Source organism: Heliangelus exortis, chromosome 13 (assembly GCF_036169615.1).
Source record: "Heliangelus exortis chromosome 13, bHelExo1.hap1, whole genome shotgun sequence".
NCBI lineage: Eukaryota > Metazoa > Chordata > Aves > Apodiformes > Trochilidae > Heliangelus > Heliangelus exortis.
The window spans coordinates 18,075,629-18,101,247 of record NC_092434.1 but is presented as its reverse complement, the minus strand read 5'-3'; the positions used below and the strand labels follow the sequence as shown (position 1 = coordinate 18,101,247).

Sequence of the window (25,619 nt, the reverse complement as noted above, 5' to 3'; positions counted from 1 at the left end):
AGCCTTATAACCCTTTGGTCCCAGTAGCAGGGGTTTGTGTTGAGGTTTCTTGACATTTGTTCTTCTTTCTGAGTTCTCGGCCTCATTGTCCCTCCCAGGATGGGCAGGTGAGTGAAAGGAGAGGAAAATGCAGCTTCAAACAAAGGCATCTAGTTTTTGAACTATTAATATTTTAGCCTATGACCCAAGCTCCATTTCACATGTTTTTATGGTAAGATCATACAAAGAGGATGCAGCATGAAGCCTGTAGAAATCTCCCTGCCTGTCATCAGCTAGGGGGCTGCAACAATACCAGAGATGAGAAATTTTGTTAAACCCAGAAGATTCAGCAGCACAGGAAACTGCAAAAAATGAAAGCCCCGTGAATTCCCATGCCTTGCTCTGGATGCCACAGCTGTTTCCACTTTTCAGGGGAAAGCTGTGGTGCCCAACTCCTGGTGGGCAGGATCCAACCTGGTTCCCTTGCCTAGGAGCTCCCTACCTGGCACCACATCCACCAGTCCTGCACTGCTGAAGCAAAGCAGAGCAGAATCCTGCTCGTTTACCAGCTTAGCAAGCCCAAAGTCCTTTAAAACCACCAGGAAAAAAAAAAAACATCCAATTCCAGTAACTTATTTATAAATCGCCCTACAACTTTCCAAGCGATTCGGTCACAGCAGCATTGCTCACCCTGCTTCCAGCTTCACTCTTTACACGGGCTGACCTCTCCTCAGCATGTGGGAAGGTGAAAAAGCCAGGACTTTTGTTGCTTTACTCTGATCCTGCAGCTCTGGCAGGCCTGACACAACTCCCGTGGGTGCAGAGGGGATTTTTAGCCTGGGGGGGCAGCGCAGAGCCAGGGACTGGGGAATTGGCGGGTGCTGAGGTGTGACAGGAACAGGGCCCCCCTGGCGAGACACCACCAGCCCTGGAGCTGTGAGGGGGCACCTGCCCCACAGGGCTCCCTCCGGCCCATCCCGGGATTCGCCCAGGCCGTGCTGGCGGTGCCGGTTCCCCCTCCCTGGGCCCGGCAGCCGGAGCTGAGCGGTCCGGACCGGACCGAGCCCCTGAGGGGGAAAAGGGCGGGACCGGCGCTGCCTCCCCCTTCCCCCTCCCCTCCCCCCCCGCCCCCGCCCGCCCCCAGCAGCGCGTGACGCACGCACGCACGCACGCACGCGCGCCACCGCCCCGCGTTTGAAGTTGGCGCGCGATCCGCGGCCCCCGCCCGCCCCTCCCATCCTGCCCCGCGCGGCCGCTCCCCCCCCCACCCCCCCTCCCGCCTCCCGCTCCCCCCTCCTCTCCCTCTCCCCCCCCCCCCCCCGCTCCGGCCGGCGGCAGCGGCAGCCGCGCTGGCGCAGGCGCAGTCCGCCCGCCCGCCGCCATTTTGTGTCCGAAGCGACTGTGGAGCGATTAAACCGCGAGCTGGTGCTGTGCGCGAGCGGCGGCCGCGTCGGGGCGGGCGGGGCGCGGCGGCTCCGCGGGGCCCGGGGGCGGCGGCGGCGCGGGGCGGCGGCGGGGCCCGGCGGCCTGAGCGAGCTCGGCGGGGTGCGGGCGCAGGTAAGCGGTGGCGGGGGGTTTGCAGTCGCTTTCTCCGGCCTCTAGGTGTCACGATGGGGCTCCGGTTCGGCTGGGGCCCCGCAGCGGCCGCCGCCGGGGAAGCAGGGGGCTTTGTCTCCCTCTATCGTCCCCAGCGCGGCCCGCGCCTGCCCTGCCACCGCCGCCATTCCCCACAGCGCGGCGCTGGGCTGCGGGCCCGCCCGGGCCTCCCTTCCCCGCTGGCCCCGACCGACCGGGCCGGGCCGCCGGCCGCGACTCCATTTTCTTTCCTTTGTCTCCTCCGCCGCGCCACCGAAGCTGATCACCGCCCCCTCCCCGCCACGCGAGCCGCCGGGCCTTCCCCTCCCCCCCCGCCACCCCCCCCCTTTCCCGTCCCCTCCCGTCCCTTCCTCCTCCCCTCCCCCGCCTTCCCCGCCCCGCCGGGCCGGGCCCGCTGCCCACCCGCCCCGCCGCCTTTCCTCCCCCCCCCCCCCCCCCCCCCCCCGCCAACCCGCACCCCAAATCCCCGATCTCCGTCCGCCTCGTCGCGCACCTCTAAGAGAGGAGGGGGGTGGGTGGACTCGGCCCCGTCGCCTTCCGCCCGCTGCCCGCGTCCTCCCTGGGTGTCCGGTGGGCCTCTGGCCGCCGGGGGGGGTGAGGGCTGCGGCGGCTGCGTGTCCCGCTCCTGCCGGCCGCCGCCTCGCTGCGCTGGCGTCTGCTGCGGAGTGAGAGGCGCTGCGAGGCGCAGCGCGGGACTCGAGCTCCCTCTGCAAGGCAGGCTGAGCAGCGCCATGCAGCACCGGGCCGCGGGCACGGCTGGGGGGCGCCCGCTCTCGCCGCGCTGACCGGCAGCCAACCCCCCCTTACCCCCCCCCCTCCCCCGACACATCCACGCCGCCCCCGCCGGCTCCCGGGGCTCGGCTCCCGGTGTGCCCCCCACCTCCGCGCCCCGACGGGCTTTAGGCCGCCGCGGCGTGGTGGAGAGCAGCGCGGCGGCTGGGCTGCCGGGGACACGGCCACAAGTTGTTCGGGCACTTCGCTTCGGCTTGGATCGGGATCCCGGGATCCCGTCCCCCGCAGCCGGGCCCGCCACCGACCCCGGTTTTATTCCACCGGTTTGTTCTACGAGGTGGGGACGGCATCGAGACAAACCCCCGGTTCTTTCCCGATGCCGAAGAGGCAACCGCACATGCTTGGTGTCCGAACAGTTTTTGTTTTCTTATCGAGATCAACTTCAGATTTCTCGTGTGAATGTGTTTGTGCGGTATCAGATTTAGCCCTGCCTTAGCTCCGTGAAATGACTTTGATAGAGGGCTTTGGCCATGTTGTATGCATCCTTTTCTGCTGGGTGTAATCCTCAGGACTTGCCTGCTGGCTCCCTTTTACTGTCTGTGACTTCCCCTTTTTTACCCAGTCTTTTCCCTCAAATCGATGCATGGCTGTTCCTCAGCTCCTGCCAGTTACTGAATCCTGGCCATAAACTCCAGAGGTGCTATTAGAAGCATCTGAAATACTGTTTATCCCTTCCAGTGTATCTGGGGTTTGTTTTAGTGCAGGAAGCATGTAAATATTTTCTCAGGTTTTCCAGTTTATTCTGCTTCTGCTGAGCCTGTTGGATTTGCAGGAATCAGCTGGGTGTAAGGAATAGCTCCATGTTGTATTCAAGCTGTTTTTCTTGCTTTAGCTTCACCTAACACTTTACTTGAGTGCAGAAGACATTAGGACTGAAGGAAGGAGCAGTTTGAGCATAAGGGCAAAGCAATGCTTCCTTTTTTTAGGTTGATAGATTTTTTTTTTTTTACTCCCACTTTGCTTTTCTTCTGGCTGCATAGGGTGAGTTCAGTTTTTATGTTCTCTCTGCTTCTAGTAGACGTGAAGTGGGTTCTTAGGAGGCACAGAATGGCCTCTCTAACACTTCTGAATCTTTGTGTGGTAACATCTGAGCTAAATATACAAAAATTGAGTTCCCACAGCCTCAAGTGGGCTGAAAGAACACAGCGAGCTGTGCCCAGTTTGGACAGAGCTTGAGGAGCATTTGTTGAGGAGCATTTGTTGGCAGCTCGTGCCTGCAGCATTACTGAGGGAAAAGAGCTATTTCAGTAACTCCTTTTTTTATTGGCAGACTGTACCTTGAATATGAACCGTGGCTAATTTGTCTGCATCATTACCAGCTCCTCTGGCTGCAGGCTGGTACCTGCCTGATGTGGTCCCATTGCTGCTGGCTTGAAAATGCCAGGAGCTGACTTGCATTACACTTGCATTTATTCAGCATGATGTGTGCTGACTAACCTGCTTTGGAATTTCTGTACAGAGACTACTCTGGAACCTAATTTCTTCTCTTTCCCCTTAGTACCTCATGTCCAAGAGCTCTTGCTTTTCTAATGAAGATGTTTTGGCAGTCAAATGTAGAGTGTGGTTAGGCTCATCTGCCCCATCAAAAGAGTCACCTTATTCCTTGCCCTTAATCTTCATTAAGGTTGGAAAAGACCTCTAAGATCATTGATGCTTTGGTAGACTCTTTTATCACTTTATCTGGGCATCTCTTCCTGCTTTGAATGGCTTTTTCTATGTTAAATAGTTAAGATATATTATGTAGATTGGTTATATTTGCATTAAAACTCCCTGATTTGCCCATCCTGGCAAGTCTTTTACCTCTCTTTACCAGAGAGGGAATGCCTGGGGGAGTATTAGTGTTAAGATCACAAATATTTTCCCTCTCCTCTAGAAATACACACAGCAAGGGGCAGCCAGGGCTGCTCCCTGCTCATGTGAAGGCACATTCTGGCAGAGCTGGGACTTCTCAGCTTCCACAGTGGAGCTAAAGGGACCCAAAGCTTTGCCTGAGTGGTTTGTTTGTGTTAACTGATTTGTTTGCTTAACTGGAAAACCTGTTCATCTGTTTGGCTCTGGCTCAGATACCCAGTTCAGGCTTTTTTCTACTAAACCTTGAAATGGTAACACAGCATCAAGCTCTTGCTGCTCTGCAGTGCTGTGTGCTCTTGGAGAGGTGAACAGATCTGGGAAATTTATTTTGTTCAAAGGTTATATTTACTGCTCATAAAAATGGTTCAGAACATCTTGGGTCCCCCCCCCACAGATTTTTTAAATTTTTTTTTACTGAAATTTAGACCAAATGTTTGTCCTGTCCTTGACTGTAACTGAAGAATATTTGAATTTGATTTAAAGTTTGATTTAAAGCACTCTGTTCTGCTGCTCCTCCCACTTCAATACTACATTATTCTTCAGGAAATAAATTACATGCTTATTCTAGACAGGTATTAAATAAGAAAAATAAATAGCTGTTCACCTGAGTGATCTCAGGATTTTTTTATTAACAGAAATAACCTTGAAAGGAAGACTGAAACCATGAGGTGGGTAGGGAGGAGCTCGTATTAACATTCAGGTAACTCCACCCTGAACAACTGAATTTTGGTGTTTAACATAAATTACAGCTAAGAGTGAACATTCCCTCAAAAAAACTTGGAAACTTTCAAGTCTTAATGTCTCCCCAGTGCTGTTCTTAACAGGTGAAAACACAAAAGTAGTCCAGAGACAGCTCTCAAGAGGGTGCAGTTACCATTACTTAGTGGAGAGCTGTGATAGAATTGGATTCCTGCAGAATTGGACAGAGGAAGCAGTGACTCAGAGAGCTTTACAGTTTCATTTCTTATCTAAAGGTTTGCTTTTAGAGACTCCTCAGTTCCAGCCCTCCCACTTTCTCCTGTCAGTTGTTTAAGGATTTGAGTGCTGTGTGGGGCTGATAAGAGCTGACACCAGGGCCGTTTGTTTTTGCATTTAAAAGCAAAATAAATGCAGTGATCAGCTGGGATATGCTGAGCAGGGGAGGGTGACTGTGCTAGTGGCAGTGATATGGGGTATTTACACCCCATAATTGAGGTAATCCAAATACATATTGTTTTTTCAGTCAGCTCTCAGCATCCTCTTATTTCTCTGCCATAGAAACTAGCCTGGGATGTTTCTAAATCTTCCTGAGTTTCACTAAAAAGCTTCACTCAAATGTATAGGCTGAGTAAGGAGACTGTGAACTAAGTTCAGAGTGTACTGAAAATCTGATTTTTGCCTCTATTTTTTTCCCCAGAATCTAAAAATTTCACATCATTGAACTTGTGAAGTTCTAACAAAATGGAAGCCAAATCACAAATTGTTTGGAGCATGAAATGCACCTATGTCTGTATTAATATGCATCATGATTAGAAGCTTGTATGTCTCAAACATCAGCAGGTAAAGTAGCTGTCTGTAAAGTAGAGGAGAAAGTAGCCATATCCAATTATATAAAGAATATTACTTGCCTTAATTGGAATGTCAAAGTAATCATTATTCCCTCTTCCAAGTATTTAGAATTAGGTTGCTGTTCTGAAATTCCTCAGTTGTTTGTTTGGCTTTTTTTTTTTTTAAAGCACACCAAAACCCAATCACAAGATGAAAACAGAGGGGAAAAAAAAACCCAAAAAAACACCCAAAAGAACACCACCAGAGAATACTGGGAGGTGATGTTTGCCTTGGCCAGTGTATTTTTTCCCACTTTTAACACTGGAATATCCCTAGCTGTGGTGGTGGAAGGAATATTGTAGGGGTGATGCACTTTGGAACCTTAGGGAAATTCTGGGAAGTGGGAGAAGTGCTGATGCATCAGAGTTAAAAGGAGGTGGAGGGGATGATGATAGCAGTGAGTAGCATGATAGTACCCCAGGTACTCTGTGGGTCTGCCTAGCACTGCTTTCTGTGAGTACAGATATTATTTACATTATTAATCAGCTCTCCCATTTATTCCTAGCACAGAATTTAGTCAAGGAGGGGAGAAAAGTGTCTAAGTAATCCTAATAAATAACACTTAAAGGAAAAAAGAGCATATGAAATTTATTATTTCTGGATAGATTCTGGATAGTTTGGGGTGTACAGGACTGAGCAGTTTCCATGGATGTTCAGGAAGAAACTAGTTCCTATTACCAGTTCTCCCATTTATTCCTAGCACAGAATTTAGTTAAGGAGGGGAGAAAAGTGTCTAAGTAATCCTAATAAATAACACTTAAAGGAAAAAAGAGCATATGAAGTTTATTATTTGCTTTTGTTAAAGGTGTCTCTCAGTGTTGAGGACCTTGCAGAACTGAAGAATTCATACTGAATATCCATTTGATTCTGGATAGTTTGGGGTGTACAGGACTGAGCAGTTTCCATGGATGTTCAGGAAAAAACTAGTTCCTATTACCAGTTCTCCCATTTATTCCTAGCATGGAATTTAGTTAAGGAGGGGAGAAAAGTATGTAATTAATCCTAATAAAGAACACTTAAAGGAAAAAAGAGCATATTTAGTTAATTTAGTTGAGGGGAGAAAAATATGTAAGTAATCCTAGTAAATAACACTTAAATGAAAAAAGAGCATATGAAATTTATTATTTGCTTTTGTTAAAAGTGTCTCTCAGTGTTGAGGACCTTGCAGAACTGAAGAGTTCATACTGAATATCAGTAAATACCATTTGATTCTGGATAGTTTGGGGTGTACAGGACTGAGCAGTTTCCATGGATGTTCAGGAAGAAACTAGTTCCTATTACCAGTTCTCCCATTTATTCCTAGCACAGAATTTAGTTAAGGAGGGGAGAAAAGTGTCTAAGTAATCCTAATAAAGGACACTTAAAGGAAAAAAGAGCATATGAAGTTTATTATTTGCTTTTGTTAAAGGTGTCTCTCAGTGTTGAGGACCTTGCAGAATTAAAGAATTCATACTGAGTATCAGTAAATACCATTTGATTCTGGATAGTTTGGGGTGTACAGGACTGAGCAGTTTCCATGGATGTTCAGGAAAAAACTAGTTCCTATTACCAGTTCTCCCATTTATTCCTAGCATGGAATTTAGTTAAGGAGGGGAGAAAAGTATGTAATTAATCCTAATAAAGAACACTTAAAGGAAAAAAGAGCATATTTAGTTAATTTAGTTAAGGAGGGGAGAAAAGTATGTAAGTAATCCTAGTAAATAACACTTAAAGGGAAAGAGCATATGAAATTCATATTTGCTTTTGTTAAAGGTGTCTCTCAGTGTTGAGGACCTTGCAGAATTGAAGAATTCATACTGAATATCCATTTGATTCTGGATAGTTTGGGGTGTACAGGACTGAGCAGTTTCCATGGATGTTCAGGAAGAAACTAGTTCCTATTACCAGTTCTCCCATTTATTCCTAGTACAGAATTTAGTTAAGGAGGGGAGAAAAGTGTCTAAGTAATCCTAATAAATAACACCTAAAGGAAAAAAGAGCATATGAAATTTATTATTTGCTTTTGTTAAAAGTGTCTCTCAGTGTTGAGGACCTTGCAGAACTGAAGAATTCATACTGAATATCCATTTGATTCTGGATAGTTTGGGGTGTACAGGACTGAGCAGTTTCCATGGATGTTCAGGAAAAAACTAGTTCCTATTACCAGTTCTCCCATTTATTCCTAGCACAGAATAGTTAAGGAGGAAAGAAAAGTATGTAATTAATCCTAATAAATAACACTTAAAGGAAAAAAGAGCATATTTAGTTAATTTAGTTAAGGAGGGGAGAAAAATATGTAAGTAATCCTAGTAAATAACACTTAAATGAAAAAAGAGCATATGAAATTTATTATTTGCTTTTGTTAAAGGTGTCTCAGTGTTGAGGACCTTGCAGAACTGAAGAATTCATACTGAATATCACTAAATACCATTTGATTCTGGATAGTTTGGGGTGTACAGGACTGAGCAGTTTCCATGGGTGTTCAGGAAAAAGCTAGTTCCTATTACCAGTTCTCCCATTTATTCCTAGCACAGAATTTAGTTAAGGAGGAAAGAAAAGTATGTAATTAATCCTAACAAATAACACTTAAAGGAAAAAAGAGCATATTTAGTTAATTTAGTTAAGGAGGGGAGAAAAATATGTAAGTAATCCTAGTAAATAACACTTAAATGAAAAAAGAGCATATGAAATTTATTATTTGCTTTTGTTAGAGGTGTCCCTCAGTGTTGAGGACCTTGCAGAATTGAAGAATTCATACTGAATATCCATTTGATTCTGGATAGTTTGGGGTGTACAGGACTGAGCAGTTTCCATGGATGTTCAGGAAAAAACTAGTTCCTATTACCAGTTCTCCCATTTATTCCTAGCATGGAATTTAGTTAAGGAGGGGAGAAAAGTGTCTAAGTAATCCTAATAAAGAACACTTAAAGGAAAAAAGAGCATATGAAATTTATTATTTGCTTTTGTTAAAAGTGTCTTTCAGTGTTGAGGACCTTGCAGAACTGAAGAATTCATACTGAATATCACTAAATACCATTTGATTCTGGATAGTTTGGGGTGTACAGGACTGAGCAGTTTCCATGGATGTTCAGGAAAAAACTAGTTCCTATTACCAGTTCTCCCATTTATTCCTAGTACAGAATTTAGTTAAGGAGGGGAGAAAAGTATGTAATTAATCCTAATAAAGAACACTTAAAGAAAAAAAGAGCATATTTAGTTAATTTAGTTAAGGAGGGGAGAAAAGTATGTAAGTAATCCTAGTAAATAACACTTAAATGAAAAAAGAGCATATGAAATTTATTATTTGCTTTTGTTAAAGGTGTCTCTCATTGTTGAGGACCTTGCAGAGTTGAAGAATTCATACTGAATATCCATTTGATTCTGGATAGTTTGGGGTGTACAGGACTGAGCAGTTTCCATGGATGTTCAGGAAAAAAAATAGTTCCTATTACCAGTTCTCCCATTTATTCCTAGTACAGAATTTAGTTAAGGAGGGGAGAAAAGTATGTAATTAATCCTAATAAATAACACTTAAAGGAAAAAAGAGCATATTTAGTTAATTTAGTTAAGGAGGGGAGAAAAATATGTAAGTAATCCTAGTAAATAACACTTAAATGAAAAAAGAGCATATGAAATTTATTATTTGCTTTTGTTAAAGGTGTCTCAGTGTTGAGGACCTTGCAGAACTGAAGAATTCATACTGAATATCAGTAAATACCATTTGATTCTGGATAGTTTGGGGTGTACAGGACTGAGCAGTTTCCATGGGTGTTCAGGAAAAAATTAGTAATTGCTTGTTACAGTTTGGTTTTATTACTGATTTTGTTGGTGCAAAACTTCTGTTCATTTAAAACTTTTCCATGATCAAATTATGGTTCCTGGAAAGGTGAGGAGCAGAAAGGCAGCCAGCAGGATCCTCAGGTGCAGTGGGACCTGTTGAGCTGCATTTAAATGAAGAAGGCACCTGGCAGGCTAGAAAGCAGGGGCTGAACTGCATTTTGGAGCTTTTGCAGTGGGTAAACAGCTTGACCATGAGTTGAGAAGGTGACATAAAAGCTAATGGAGTTCTCAGGTGCCTTAATGGAATGACTGGAGATTTATCCTTGCCTTTCTGGGAAGGGTTGGAGTTCTTACCAGAGTACTGTGGACAGTTGTGACATCACCACTTAAAAACCAAACAGCTGAGTGTCTGTGAGGAGGATTAGTCTCTGGATTGATGGTGAGCTGGGGCATAATGCCATGCAGAGAGGTGTTCAGAGTTCACTCTGCAGCCTCTCTGCAAAACTGAGAGGTGCCTTGATCAGAGGCCTCGGAGCTCTCCCTGGCAAGACAATGCTGGATATTAATGAGCTGGTTTTAATCTTGCTGACAAACACAAGAATCTGTAGGTAGATAATTTCAAATTAAAAGGCTAAGCTTTTCATAATTAAAAAACCCCATTAGATTATCATAGGAGGAGCTGTTGTGGATTTTGTAATTTCTTAACATCTTTGAATCAAGAACAAGCAAAATTCTAAAAATGGCCTCAGCCAGCTGTAAGATAGAAGTTCTTTTGTTTCACACACATTTACAGAAGTGCAATTCATAAGAGGTCAGACTCTTGGGGTGATCATTCTAAATAAAAAAGATGGGGAGCAGCTCCTTTTTCACCAGCTTCCCTCTTTTTTGAACAGGGGTGGCTTTAGGAGTTTTCCTTAGAAATCTAGAACATGATCAAACCAGCAACACCACCTGAACAGGAGAGAATAAACAGGTACTGATAGATACTGGAGATCTGTCACAATATTTAGTCCAGACTTGTGAGTGTTGAAACCCCTGCTCTGTGGCTGTAGCATCCCTGAGCTGCTGGAGGGGGGGAACTCTTGCTTCTTTGCTGGCTCCTGTTCAGCTTCTGCTGGCTACCAAGTTAGCAGTGCTCAGTCAGTCCTAATCCTGCATTCCTAAAGGGGCTCTTTCTTCCCAGTTCCCAGTGTGGGAAATGCTCAGTGAGGATGGAGTAGGGTGATTGGTACTGAATCTGCTTCAGAAAATAAAGATTAGTAAAATTATTTATTTTATGTTACATAAAATTGTGTATTGGTTCATATTTTATATGTTGCATTTACATATTGGTACTGAATCTACTTTAGAAAATGAAGATTAGTAAAATTATTTATTTTATGTTACATAAAATTGTTTATTGATTCATATTTTATATGTTGCATTTACATGTATTGGGTGAAATTATTTTATAGTGTAGTTATTCTTGTTTTAAAGTGGATGTTGAGTTACCAGGAATGAAACTAGGGAGGGTAAAGCTGTGGAAGGAGTAAACACCACTTATTAATTCTGAGCTCTGGTAATGCATCACGTGAGGAGACTTGACACAAGTATTTGATGCTTTCTGAGCTCTCCAGGATGTTACAGCCTGATGCTGGACTGAGCATCTCAAGGTGGAGATTGCTGGAAGCTGAAAGTATATTCCATGTATCACAGAAGTTAAAGATGGGAAGGGGAAGTGTGAGCTTGAGACCTGTCCTGGCTGCAGAATTAACTTGCCTGTCATCCAGGTGCCCTTCTGGGTGGTAACCTGAGCAGGAGCTCCTGATGAGTGTGGCAGTTGTGCTGTCTCCTGGCTGTTTGGAAGCAGGCAAACAGGGCTCTTGGCAGAAATTCCCTCTGTGTCAGTCAGATCCTGCAGTGTGGTTCCTTCCACTCAAAACCAGCTTTTCAGGGAGAATTGGGTGGTGAGCCTTGTAGGAGGAGCAGGGCAAATCCACCACAATGGATGGCAACCCTGTTTTGATAAGGGACTGAAGACAGGCTCAGAAAGGGATCTGTGGGTCCAGAGGCTGAGATCCTTAATCCCATGGCTGGGCACTGGGATGGGGGTGGTAAACCACAGATTGCCTGATGTCCCTGTACTGTCCCTCCCTGCTGGACAGGATGGACATGGGGCTGTCCTTGTGGGGCAGTTTTTATGTTAATGTTGGAGAAATGGACAGGTTGAGGAAAAAAAAAAATTGCTAAAAGGTGTCCAAGTGACTCCAGAGCTCTTGCTGTGTTGGGAATGATGCCAATGCACTTAGGGAAGTAAAAGTCATGGCTTCCCTGGAAAATTGAAGTGGGCTTGCACTAGGGCTGTTGTGACCTCATCTCCTTGCATTTGTGTGCTGGAAGTTGCATTGCTGGGCAGGGAGCTGGTCAGCTGAATTTGTTTCCCCCCCTCCAAAAAAAGGGGGCAACTGGATGTAAGTGAATGGGCTAAAGCTAAGGCTGCTTTGTGGAGCTGTGCCTGAAAATATTTTGAAGTAGAGGCTTTCTGCTAGTTGAGACCACAAGTACTAATGGCAGCATTTGGATATTTGTAAAAATATTTTTCTCTTTTAAAGTAGAGCAGTAAACTTTGTATGTGTAAAATCAAGGGAATTAAATTGTCCCATTGTTTAATGATGAAAGAAACAACCTTTCTCTGGACTGACTCCTGGCAGAGCTTTTCACTGGTGTGGAACCAGGAGTCATTTTTTGCCAATCTTTGTCCTTTCATGCAGTTTCTCTGTCTCCTTGTATTTGATTTGCAAAGTTGATACCTTGAAATAATCTCCAACGTGCAGAAGTTTAAAATTAAAACAGGAAATGCTGCTGAATTGAAAATGTCTCCCTGGTTTGGGTTGTAGGAACCTGACCTAAGTGTAACAGTGCTACATTTAAATAGTAGCTTGTGTCCTCCTGAGCTGTTTGCAGGTACTGCCAGAGAACCCTTCAGACACGTTGCAGGAGTTTTCAGCTTACAGTTTGAAAAAAAAAAAAAAAATTTTTTTTTTGAAGGCTAGTCGAAGCTTATCAGATTACTAAAATCTTTTTCTTTTCTTTTCTTTTTGGAGGATGGAAGAAGTTAGTGTTACCCAGCATTCCTGCTGATTATATATCTTACTGCCATTTCTGAGCTTTGAAGAGAGATTTATCGCTTCCGTGGCAATACTGAATGCTCAAAAGGTACTGCTTGATTACTTGATCCTTGCCTACCCTCCATATCAATGTACTCCTTTCTGCTTAGCAATGCCCAGTGTTGACTCCTACCTACTCTGAGCTTCTAGAGCACTAACTGAGCCCAGAGCAGCTTATTATACTTGGCTCCTGTAGTGTGTGTCGAAATAGTTTTATCCTATTGAGGCAGCTGCATCTTCTGCCTCTTCTACCAGCATTTTGACCTCCTTGAAGAAGAATTTGGCAGCTTCCATGACAGTATGATAGAGCAAACTGTCAAATATTCAGATGTCTGGCTTGCCTGGCATGACATCTGCAGTGCTTTTGGAGACATCTGATTTGAGTGGCTTGTGCAGACAAATCCTTAGGGATGTTTTCTGCAGCTCCACCAGATTCAAAGAAGGGAAGCAGCCCTGAATGTGTGTCCTGCTGTGTTAGCAGTCTGGCTCTCTCTGGTTAGCAGTGTCTGATCCAGTGCAGTTTGTAGGTCAGGATTTTGTTTTACCATTTGTCCTTGTCCCAGAGCCACCTTTTCAAACAGACTGGCACCTGCTGGTTGAAGGTATCAGGAGGATCTCCCCTTGGCCTTCTCACAGCTGGCACTGTCAGTCTGCTCCTGTCCTGTCTGTGCACCAGCATCTCAGGGTTTGGACAGCCCTCTGATGGGCTCTTCTCAGGGTGTGTCAGCTCAGGATATGTGGAGCACTTAAATCTCCAGCTTATCCCACTTTTCCATCAGGTTTACCAAACCTTATCCAAATGTCCTCCAGCATATAATTGGAATGGGAATTAATCATAGAATCATAGAATGGGCTGGGGTGGAAGGGACCTCAGAGCTCATCAAGTCCAACCCTTGATCCACTCCCCCCGTGGTTCCCAGCCCATGGCACTGAGTGCCACATCCAGGCTCTTTTGAAATATCTCCAGGGATGGAGAATCCACCCCTTCCCTGGGCAGCCCATTCCAATGCCTCATCACCCTCTCTGCAAAGAATTCTTTCCTAATATCCAACCTAAACCTCCCCTGGCAGAGCTTCAGCTCTGCCAGGGGAGGTTTAGGTTGGATATTAGGAAAAAATTCTTTAGTCCATGCCCTCTTGTCCCACTGATATCTGCCCAACCCCCCCCTGGCTCCAACCTCCTTTCAGGGAGTTGGAGAGAGTGATGAGGTCTCCCCTGAGCCTCCTCTTCTCCAGCCTCAACACCCCCAGCTCCCTCAGCCCTTCCTCACAGGACTTGTGCTGGATCCCTTCCCAGCCTCCTTGCTCTTCTCTGGACCTGCTCCAGCACCTCAAGCTCCTTCCTGAGCTGAGGGGCAATGCATGAAAATAGGGTGATTACTGAGGAGAAGGCCATCTTTCCAGAAAAGGAGGGAATGGCCCTCCAGGACATTACAGTGGAGTGGAGCAGAGCAGGTATCCCTTGCATTGAAGGGTGGATGTTTATAGTGCTGGGAAACTTTATTCTTGGGTTTGGTGTTTGTAGTCTTGATGTTCCTTGAGCAGTGTCTGAACTGCAGGCTCCAGAACTTTAAGAAACTCCAGTCAGCTGTTTCCTCAAGCAGAGTTTGTGAAGAGAGGAGAGTGATGGTTGTGCTGTGCATTAACCCACCAGATACCCTTGTAAACTCTCCTCAGTTTGTGTTGCCTGTAGTGTGGAAAAAAACTACATTTACTGCTTTGTTTCACATCTCCACTGCTAAGTCGTTTCCCAAGTAGAAGGTGAGGTTTTGAAAATGTGAAGAAAACTCTTTCTTGAATCAAAATTCCAGGGAAACTCAAGTTTTCCATAAAAGCAGTAGCTGAAGGATGCATCTGTTCAATTCAATGTGCTCTACAGAGGAGCTGTGGTGTGTCTTGTCCAGCCACAAAACCTCTGAGATGATGCAGTTCTGTGCAAGAGGTGTTAACTTTGCATCAAGTGTTTTCCAAATTGAGAAGTCCTTTATTCTTTAAGGACTTTTCAGTGTTAATTTGCAAGTTTTGAAGTTTTAGGAACTGGCAGTTTTCTCCTAGCAGGGACACAGGTCAGGAATACAAACTGAGGTACCAGCCATGGCTGTTCCCTGTGCATGAGCTCTCACCAGCACAGAACCTGGCAAGGATGCAGCTTGTGCCAGCAGTCTCAATGTGCCCTAAGTGGAGGTGCAAACCCCTCCCATTCTCTGGGCATCCTTTTTTATGGTCAATTAATGTATAGATTCTATGGGATTTTTACAGAGGAAGTGTTAAATAGATCAAATGTTTTTTGTAACAGCTCAGTCTCACTGAGCATCCACAGCTCCAACTAACTTATCCACAGTGAAGCTGATAAAATATTAAAGATGGACTTGCCAAGGAAAAAATGCAGCCAGAGTCCAGACTTGAGTCCCTTGGACTCAATAAATGACAAAAGAACTTGGGGGAGAGGTACTTCAACTCAAAGAAGGTAGAATTAGTGTGAAATTCAGCACTGCTTGGGCTGCATCACTGAGTGCAGCAAGTGTGTGCCTCACTTTAAAATTGCTCCTGTGGAGCTGCTTACTGTTTGTAGGGTTTTTAGCATGTGTGCACACTGAGGACTCAAAAAGCTCACAGATGAGAAATAATCTGCTGTCTTGTAAATATCTCAGTTCCATGAATGTGAATATTTTAAGCTCTTAATTGATTAGAATAAGGAAGCTTCACAGCTCTTCAGTGAGCTGAGGATGTTCTTTCTCACACTAACAAGGTCAGAAGTCTGTTAGAGCTGATTTTGTTACTTTATTGGTAGTGTTGCTTGCTTCATGGACCGTAGTAACTTGCTCTAATTTACACCCTTTTAGCAACCAAAACTGCTCTTGTATTGTGATTTGGTATTCCACAGTACAGAAATACAGCTGAAATAAATTGAACAGCTCTGAAATGTCCCAGTGCAATCTGAATTTGGTACGAGGCATACAGAGTTTTAGCCTGTAAGAACTTTAAATCCTAAAGAGTTTGAGAAGAAGTAGAGATGAGAGTTTGTAAAATGAGTTCATTCTTCCTGATAAGAAGTACTAAAGCCCATTAAAATACTCTTGGTTTTGTTTAAAGCTTTTTGTGAAGGGTTTCTCAAGTAGTTATCAGTGCTGTACTTCTTAGAGGTGTGGGAACACTTCCTGTTAAGCATTAAACATCCAAGCAGTGCTCCCCCCACCCACCCCCCTTTTTCTTCCCTTTCTCTTTTCTGTAGTTCACTAGTGCACCTCATCTGTTCTGTTCCAGAGTGTGTTCTGACATCAAGAGCTGCATGAAGAATAGCCAGCATGAAGAGAACAGATCAGTCCAGGCAGAAGTGCAGAAGCATCAAGAACATAAATGTAAATTAAGGGGTTTTAAAGTGTGGGATGTGTTCCATGCCAAGGCAGTAGCTTCTTGAACACTTAAAGCTTTTGCTGTGCTGGAAGAAACCCTCTTGCCCTGCTTCTCTTTTGGCTGGCCTGAGTGTTTGGGCACACCAGAGACCTGGTCTGGATGGAAATAAGTATCTTTTTGGCTGGGTGAGTTCTGGCCTGGATTAGTTTCCTGACTTGTTAGCTGCAGTTTTAGAAAAGCCTCTGCTGACCCGAGGAACATGATGTGGGAGGGGACAAGTGGCTGGGCTGGCTTCTGATGGAGTCAGTGTGTTTGGGAATAGGGCCTTAGGCAGAAAGGTTTTTCCTCCAAGGTCAGGTGCCTGTCTGGGAATTCTCTTTTCCTTCATCTACACTGAAGGTTGGTTGTAAAAGCACTTACAGGGTTAATGTATAAGAATATTTGAAACGTGAATCTACATTAATTAGATGTATAAATTAGATTAAAGTGCTGAAAAATTCAGCATGAGCACCACTGTCCAGGGTTCACCTGGGCTTGGTTCTGTTTACGTCTGTCCCAGCTCTGATTAATTCAGATGAACCTTGCTGCCATCAGTGATTCAAAAGCAAGGATGACTTAATTTAGGCCCCAGGAGTTTGTCTTGTCCACCACCCTTCTGCTGTAAGTGTTTTCAAAGCTCTCCTGGTATTTCCTGTTCCCTGCTGCAATAACAGCAAATTACCCCTCTCTGTTTGACAGCCTGACATTAAACAAGCTGCCTCTGACTGGAGTTTTCCTCCTCTGCAGCAGGGTGTAATTTGTGAGGTGACTGATGATGGTGGTGGGGCAGGATCCATGTTACCATCCCAGGGATGAGCACTTCCTGCTCCTCTGATTTGGATTCCCTTGCTCACATAGGGAATCACTAATTAATGAATACTTGGTGAAATAGAAAAGGAATAGCTGTTCCTCACAAGATTGTTCTTGGATATTTACTCATCTAGGTGAAGGCTTAGAGGAAAACAAAATCCAAATGCTTGCACCTTACTAAGAAGTCTCCAGAATGCCATGAAACTTGTTGCACTGCTCTCTTTTCAGGTGTGGTTGTGTCTGGTGGTGCCATTTCAATATCCTGCAACATCAGATGGCCAAAGAACAGGGCTCTGATCAGACTGATTTTGAACAAACACCATTTTTTTCTGTTAGTAGTTTGCTCCTAGCTTCATTGAGAGCCTAAATTAATGTGTGAGGGGGTGAGAATGACCACAAATACTTGTTGATGACATTACTAACCTTTTCCAAAATTTACCTATAATGTTACTTTCTGTGGAAATTAGTTTTACAGGCACTTCTAACTTTAAATATTTTTCCAGTGTTCTTAACTTAATACCTTCCAGTATTCCAGTGGTCTTTCAGGAGCTCCTTCATCACTTCCATATCATGAAGAGCTGTAAAAGGCAGGGACTGATTAATTTTATGGTCTGGCATCAGCTGAAAATCAGTTCCTCTGACTGCTACTTCTAAAGTGTGAATCTTTCTGTATTTTACACCTGATAAAACTGAATGGTTGTCCTCCTAGAAGGAGCTGTCACTTTAGCAAAATGGGTTCCCTTAATATATTAAAGGGAAACATGTAACAAAGATGGCTGATATGGAAATGTTTAACTCTTTAATGCCAATTTTTCCACTTTCAGTGGGGAATTCTGTGTTCCACTAAAGAGGTGGGATCATCTATGAGACTGCATAAGCAGTTACTGGAAGAAAAAAGGAAAAAATTAAAAGTAAAATTTAAAAGAATGCTAGATAGGAATGGAAGGAGAAATTAAGGAAGAATGGAACAAGAATATTTGCTAAAATTGTCCCTGCTACCTTCTCAGTAGAGTTAATTTTCCAAGTTGAAAGGAAAAACAAAAAAAAAAATCACACACCCAGAAGTGAAACTGAAATGCTTCCTTCTTTAAGGCTTCCACATCAAGTTAAAAGCTACTTGTAACCCACTTGAATATGTGTGGGATTTGTTGTCAGTAACTTCAAAGATTAATTTTTAAAAATGATTATTTTTCTTCACAATGCAAGTTCAAGCAGTTGACATTATTGCATTATGCTTTCTTCTCCATTGCAGGCCAGGGCTGCTTCTGGCAGAATTAGCAGTGTTAGTTCTGGAAGAGCCATGATTTTTGGGGCCTTTTTGCTGCTATCAGGTACAAGGATTTAGGAGCTTGTTCTGCACAACAGCTGAGGAAAGGTGGGGACTTGAGTTCCCTTCTGGAGGACCCTCTTGATCCAAAGTAACAAGTTAACTTCATCTTCAATAATTACAGAAAATCACCAGTGTGTGCTACTTGCTGACTGAAAAACAGGGCTCAGCACTGGCTGGAGGTTCTCATCACTTTGAATTATTTCTTGAGACATGATCAGTGTTTGAAAGAGCTCTGCCAACATCCCTAGGTGGGAGCAGAAGGCAGAAGGCTTCTGTAGGTTACAGGAGGAGAGGAGGGAGGAAAGGGGAAAAAAAAAAAGGCTGGAGGTAGTTGTAGAAATATTGTATTTTGACTTTATTTGATTTGACTTTATTTTGAGTCAGTCTGCACCCCAGTAGCTGTGTGTGATGAGTGTCCTGTAGCTGGGGAGATGGCTTGGCTCTGCTCTTGGGAGTTCAGGTGGATAAAAGGTGAATTTTCCTGTTGGTAAAACTGTCCCAAGCTGTGCTACGTTCACCAAAGCCTGAGCAGAAGGTGACTTTAGTTCTCAGTTACCAACTCACAGAATAAACCAGTAGTTTGTGTGTTTGGTCACAGCTCAGTGGTGTTGACATGAGACAGGAGGGTGCCCACAAGCTGCCTGTGAGGCTGAGGGCTGCAGGATGCTGGAGGGAAAGCAGTGTCACCAGTGTGTGCTCTGAGGGTGCTGGAGGGAAAGCAGTGTCACCAGTGTGCCCTCTGAGGGTCCTGGAGGGAAAGCAGTGTCACCAGTGTGTGCTCTGAGGGTCCTGAAGGGAAAGCAGGGTCACCAGTGTGTGCTCTGAGGATGCTGGAGGGAAAGCAGGGTCACCAGTGTGTGCTCTGAGGATGCTGGAGGGAAAGCAGGGTCACCAGTGTGTGCTCTGAGGGTCCTGGAGGGAAAGCAGGATCACCAGTGTGTGCTCTGAGGGTGCTGGAGGGAAAGCAGTGTCACCAGTGTGTGCTCTGAGGGTCCTGGAGGGAAAGCAGGGTCACCAGTGTGTGCTCTGAGGGTCCTGGAGGGAAAGCAGTGTCACCAGTGTGTGCTCTGAGGGTGCTGGAGGGAAAGCAGTGTCACCAGTGTGTGCTCTGAGGGTGCTGGAGGGAAAGCAGTGTCACCAGTGTGTGCTCTGAGGGTGCTGGAGGGAAAGCAGTGTCACCAGTGTGTGCTCTGAGGGTCCTGGAGGGAAAGCAGGGTCACCAGTGTGTGCTCTGAGGGTCCTGAAGGGAAAGCAGGGTCACCCATGTGTGCTCTGAAGGTGCTGGAGGGAAAGCAGTGTCACCAGTGTGTGCTCTGAGGGTGCTGGAGGGAAAGCAGGGTCACCAGTGTGTGCTCTGAGGGTGACAAAGTGACAGGAAGCAGAGGGACACAGCTCAGTGCAGCCACCTGGCTGCTGAACCCAGGGTCCTGGAACTCAACATCTGCTCCCTGACCTCTCTCTGCAGAAGATGGGGAAGCCCATCAAGAACCAGACATGTTTTAGCATAATTAACTGGTTTTCCCTGCAATTGTTGGGAATTAGTTGTGGTTCAGGAAGTTCCCTGTGGTGAGTGAAGGATTCGGTGTGAAGGGAGGAGGTGAGAGGAGCTCTTGAGCAGCAGGGCAGTGTTCTCTTGGCTGCAAATTAAGGATCTGATCTTCTTTCTTGTTAATGGGGAGAAAGATGGGTTTCTTTAGATGGTTATTTAGTGCAGGGATCCACTTAAAAGCTTTGAAGCACTCTCTGCAAGGATGTACTCTTCTTCCTGGAGGAAGCCACCAGCAGGGCCCAGGCACTGCCAGAGCTGTCTGTCTGCACCCTTCCCCTTTGCAGGGTTGGTATTTATGGACATCATCCTTCTACAGCTCTATGTGTGCAGCTGCAGGTTGATTCCTGTAGGGTTTTTAATACATTTCTTGGGGCCTCTTCATATTGACAGGCAGCTTCTTGTACATACAAAAGGCACAAGCATTTATGAACCCCATGGAAGTTCTGTCACTCATCCTCTTGCTTTTTCTGACTCTCTCTGAGATGCTGAAACATTTTTTCAAAGTAATTCTGTAGTAGTGGATTAATGAGACAGCCTTTTTTTTTTTTTTTTTTTAATTTAAAGCTGTAATAGCTGTTTGTGTATTTTTTGTTGGTTTGTTTTTCAGTGCCAGTGGTGTAAGTGGCAAAGAGGAAATGAGAAAAGCTGGAGGTGGGCATAGCAGTCAAAACCAAGAGATTTGGAATTTTATGCTGTAGGCAAATGAACACTTCAAGTTTCTGGCTTGAGTAAATTAAATAATATAGGAAGCTTATCCCAACTTTCTGGTTTCTGCTGTTGGTAGTAAATCTTTCATGTTTTGCATGTGGTGGCACCATGGAAATAAACTCTCCCAGAAAGAGTTCATGGGGTGCTATGTGTTCCTTCAAGTTCTGTGGGCTTTGCCAAGTAGTTCCACATTCCTAGGCTTATCTTGAAAAGAAGAAAAAGTTGGTTCCTTCTTACACCTGTTCTGGAAGAACTCAACACAAGATTCTTTAATCTATAATGGGATGCTTGAGTAACTCTACCTGATGAATCTTCCTTATTTCTGTTGGCAATTACCCATAGAATGGGATGAGAGTTATGAAATTTCAGCCTCTCTGTAGAGAATCCAAGTTCTGGAAAACCCTGGGGCTCAGCTGAGCCTCTGGAGTGTGGTGCTGTGGCTGAACTCCTCCTAGAACCACCTTGAGTTTAAAAGCTCTGTATATTTTGCTAAGTTCCTGGGAGTGTGTGACCCTACACATTGCTTCTTGAGCATCTTCATGACACTTCCCCAGTTATTTGGCTTTTTTTTTTTATTTATTTTATTTTATTTTAGTGGCCCACTGTATGGAGCAAGAATTGGTGTGCTTCTAAACCCAGGGATGGGAGTTTAGAGAAGTTGGACATGCACCTAGCTCCTGTTCTGGGTTTGTTGCCTCTCAGGGCTGCTGTTAGTACACCCAGGAGATTGGGAGGCTGCACTTTGTGGTTTATATATATTTATTTCCTTTGGAAAAAAGTTGTCTTCATGCCATGTTCATCTCTTCTCAGGGAAGCCCTGCTGGAGGAAATGCAAAGGGTGCCTACCTGTGAAATTCCAAGAGAATGTTCTTGCTTACTGGGAGGCTTTTTAAGGGAAAGATGGGGCTGTTCCAGGAGGGAAAGGAGAGGTGCCAAGTGCTCCTGTAATTACTTTGGATCTGTTGATGTCCTTAAATTTCTATGTAGACAGACATATTGACTGCAAGCAGGAAAAAATGAGAAAATGTCCATTTGTCCCTAAACCCTGTTGGCTGCACTTCAAAGAAAAATCATTCTTTTGCTTTAGGTAGCAGAAATACTGCATTACTGTAGGCTCTTGGGTGAAGTTTTTGCTTGTTCCTGCCTCAGCTGTCAAAAGTTTCCAGTTTATAGCAACATAAATCTCTAATGCTTTATTTCCACTCCCATATTACTTTCAATAAGTGGCTAATCCCTAAGCACCAAAGCTGTGACAATGTTGGAGTTGGGTTTTTGTGTGGATTGAGTTCAAAGTCTGAATGTGTTATTTTTTGGGGTTTGATTTTTATTTTTTTTAATTGCACTGATGTAGGGGCTGATACTTGTTTGATCGTTCTGGCTTTTTTATGAATGCCAAAAATATATTGACAGCTAGCATCTGGCTTCATTGTTTCTACTGATATTTTATTTTCTTCCTCTTGTGGACTATCTATGACAGTACTAAATCAGGTTTTTAGTTGCTTTGAATGTACCACAGTTTTTAATCTTTGTTTGTTTGGACAAAAAGAAATATTTTGCTGTTGTTTGGTCCGTGAAACTTGATGCAGTTCAGGGTTGCTTGGTTGTTTTTTTTTTTTGTGGTTTGGGTTTTTTTTAAGGTTGACTGAGAGGCAGGCAAAGGCCTTTTTGTGACAGTGGCTTTATTATCAGTAGCCCAGCTAGGAAAACATTCAGTGGCACTGGTTGTCCTTCCACATAAATATCTGTCTCTGGGTTTGTAGTGTCTGAATTGACATCCACAGCAAGTTGTCTCTATGCTCCTACAATTAAAATCTTGTAGGGATGGATTATTTGAATGCTGTCTCTCTTGTTGCTGTGGTTTTTGGTCTTGCTGTACTGGAAGTGTTCTTAAACCACTGAGTTTTAGGAGTTTATACCTTTGAGACAAATGCCTTGAGGAAGGGACCTAGAATGGCAAAATATTGTGTTGCACTTGGGCTGAGACTTTTCCTCAGCTTTGAATTGCTTTCTCTTAAGATTTTTTTTTTTTCTTTGGAATAAGATGTCAGGTGCATCAAATGCATACCCTGTCTTATTTCTGCTTCTTCCAGCTTTTCAGGTGAGCTGCCCTTCAGTTATTTGCAAAAGCTTAGATCTGTCATTTGGACATCAACTTTTGACCTGATGAACTGGATGGTGACAGCACACTGAGTTGTGCAGTGACACAGTGTCTCATGGTGCTAGAATATGGGAATTTTGGTGGTTTCTTGGTCTTTTCCTTGCTCATTCTCCTTATTCTGGAAGCTTTCCTGAACTTACTTCAGTCCTGATTTACCAAATCATATTCTTTTAACCTACTGCTTTGTTTTCCTTTTTAGATTCAGTCAATGTGGAGCTAAGCTATTGGTATAAAGTACAGTAACAGCTGAAGAGAAAAGCCAGAAATAAAAGGTTGGGAGAATGGTAAGACAAAATGCCTTCAGCATTTTTTATTCTAGCCTTCAGCTATAATGGTCTCAGTTGTAGCAAATGATGCATCCTCTGAAATATCTGAGCCTTTTTTTCAGAAGTAGGCTGGGTGATGTTTAGGAGTACAAGTCCTAAAAAAAAGTTTAGGAGATTGCCTTCTGTTAAAATGAGTGGAAATGGAAAATCCTCAGCAAGCTGCAGGATCATATTCAGTGAGCTGATGGTATCTTCTGATGACTCTTTCAGTATATTTAAAACTTCCCTCTAAAAGCCCCGTTGAGGAAAAAAGTTGTTTTTTTGTGGAAAAGCCTCCTTTCTTTGTGGAAAAGGAGGATTGAGTTAAACAAAGCAAAATGAACACACACAAAAAAAAAAAGCAACAAACAAAAAAAACCCCTCACAAAACCAAAACAAACACTAAAAAACAAACCAGAAAACCCCTCAAAAACCAAAGAAAGCTGAAAAATGCTTTTAAGGCAGAATGATTGAGTGGAATGTATGGAGCCTCTCAAACAAGGGTGTTTCATGGGGAGCCTGCACATCACATCCTGCCTCACCTCCCTTTCTCAGAAGCTTAGAGGATCTTTGTCCCCCCCAGCTGCAGAAGTATTTTCATTTGGAAATCCTCACTTTTTGAGGAGCCATCTTGGCAAGACTGAGCTGGCCAGGACATCAGTCTGGACTCCTGTATAATGCTGTATTTTTGTACCTTGTGAGTATAACCTGGAGTGCTCTGAAGTTTTCCTTAAAACATAATCAGGTTTCTAAGCACTCGTTTTCAGGTTAATTTACAGGCAGGGACAGCACGGAATAGCCAGGAGTGTCTGCTCATCCCTGAGCTGGATTTTTGGGGTGCAGGAGGTCAGGGTCAGAGGGAAGCTGAAGGTTTTTTTGCAGTTTCTGTGTCTCCGGAGGAGGTGGCAGGAGCTGCAGTGCGCGGGTGTCGCCGCTGGAGGGCAGCCGGGGGCCGCCTGCCGCACGGGGATGTCGCGACAGGCGACAGGGCACCCTAGGGGAAGAGAAGAGTCTTCAAGAGAGTAAGGTGGTAGAAATAGGGGGGTGTTTTTCTTTCTCTGGCTGTCAGACTCCCCCTGCTTATCTGCAACCAGAGAATCCTTTGACCAGTGTCTTCCCGCGGGGGTCTCAGCCCTCACCCCTAGGCTGGAAACCCTCTGTCTGTAGGAATATTCACCTGGGAATGACCTGGAAAAATCCTGACCAGGATTTTTCTGGTGTGCAAGTCTGGGAGGTGAATCATAGAATCCTAGAATCCTAGGGGTTGGAAGGGACCTCGAAAGATCATCTAGTCCAACCCCCCCTGCCAGAGCAGGGCCCCCTAGAGTACATCCCCTAGGAACGTGTCCAGGTGGGTTTTGAATGTCTCCAGTGAAGGAGACTCCACAACCCCCCTGGGCAGCCTGTTCCAGGGCTCCGTCACCCTTACAGTAAAAAAATTTTTTCTGATATTCAACTTGAACCTCCTATGCTCCAATTTACACCCATTACCCCTTGTCCTATCACTGGTCACCACTGAGAAAAGCCTAACTCCATCTCCCTGACACTCACCCCTTACATATTTGAAAACATTGATGAGGTCACCCCTCAGTCTCCTTTTCTCCAAACTAAAGAGACCCAGCTCCCTCAGCCTTTCCTCATAAGGGAGATGTTCCACTCCCTTAATCATCTCAGTAGCTCTGCGCTGGACTCTTTCAAGCACTTCCCTGTCCTTCTTGAACTGAGGGGCCCAGAACTGGACACAATACTCCAGGTGTGGCCTCACCAATGCAGAATAGAGGGGGAGGAGAACCTCTCTTGACCTACTAACCACACCCTTTCTAATGCACCCCAGGATGCCATTGGCCTTCTTGGCCACAAGGGCACATTGCTGGCTCATGGGCATCTTCTTGTCTACCAGGACCCCCAGGTCTCTTTCACCTCCACTGCTCTCCAGCAGGTCAGCCCCCAACCTATACTGGGACATCGTGTTGTTCTTCCCCTGAGGTGTTCTTCCTGAGGTGAAGCTTTGCCACAGCTCTGGAGGACCCTGGCAGCCCTTGGCCTCCTGGCTGGCTTTCAGGAGCAGCCTGGCAGTTAAGGGAAGATCCATCAGGAAGCCTCACAGGAGTTGTTCAGAGCTGTGGGTGTGTGTCAGAGCTGCTGATCTCTGCCAGGCACCCCCAGGGAATCACCTTGCCTTTGCAGGTGGCTTTTTGCCATTCCCCCCTTCTCCATCTTAAATCTTGTGTTACAATTCCCCCAAGCCATCCACCACATCATTAGATTTTGTTTAGCACTGTCCTTCCTTTCAGTGTTCAGAGACCTGGTCTCCTGCACAGGCTGCTTCTTCTTTTTCTCTCTGCAGATATTTGAGATAATTGGAAAAAAATAAATTAAAAAAAAAAAATTAAAAATTGCTGGGGTTGTTTTGCAGTGGCTGCAGGGCAGAGTCTGACTCCATCCTCATCTGCTGCCGAGTGCTCAGTTCTGGCATCATCTCCTGTCCTTCAGCTCCTTGTCCCTATGGATTTGCTCCGATTCTCAAAGCTGCAGGGGGGGGGAGGGCCGGGTCTGGGCGGGCCGGGTGCCGGTACCGCTGGGTGTCGGTATCGGCTGCCCCCTGGAGACCACTGCTGGCCCTGGCACCACCATCAGCACTGAGCTGCCAGCACGAA

The 25,619-nt window shown here is 45.1% G+C and overlaps 1 protein-coding gene across 18 annotated transcripts in view; it reads left to right on the top strand.

The window, feature by feature from the left end:
• Nucleotides 1-1,356: 1,356 nt before the first annotated feature.
• The window catches only part of CTCF (CCCTC-binding factor), a 41,257-nt gene continuing 16,994 nt past the window's right edge, over nt 1,357-25,619 (top strand). For 2 of the 18 annotated variants that reach the window (XM_071757198.1, XM_071757197.1), the window contains exons 1-4: nt 1,505-1,536; nt 5,615-5,757; nt 12,648-12,759; nt 15,974-16,248. Coding sequence is in view for 12 of the 18 variants with exons in the window: in XM_071757186.1 (XP_071613287.1) it covers nt 16,015-16,068 (54 nt within the window). In the remaining 6 variants the exon portion in view is untranslated. Of the gene's footprint in view, nt 1,537-5,614; nt 5,758-10,457; nt 10,538-12,647; nt 12,760-15,941; nt 16,249-22,856; nt 22,942-25,619 lie in introns of all 18 variants that reach the window. The other 16 variants (XM_071757189.1, XM_071757194.1, XM_071757190.1 and 13 more) reach the window with 16 other exon arrangements.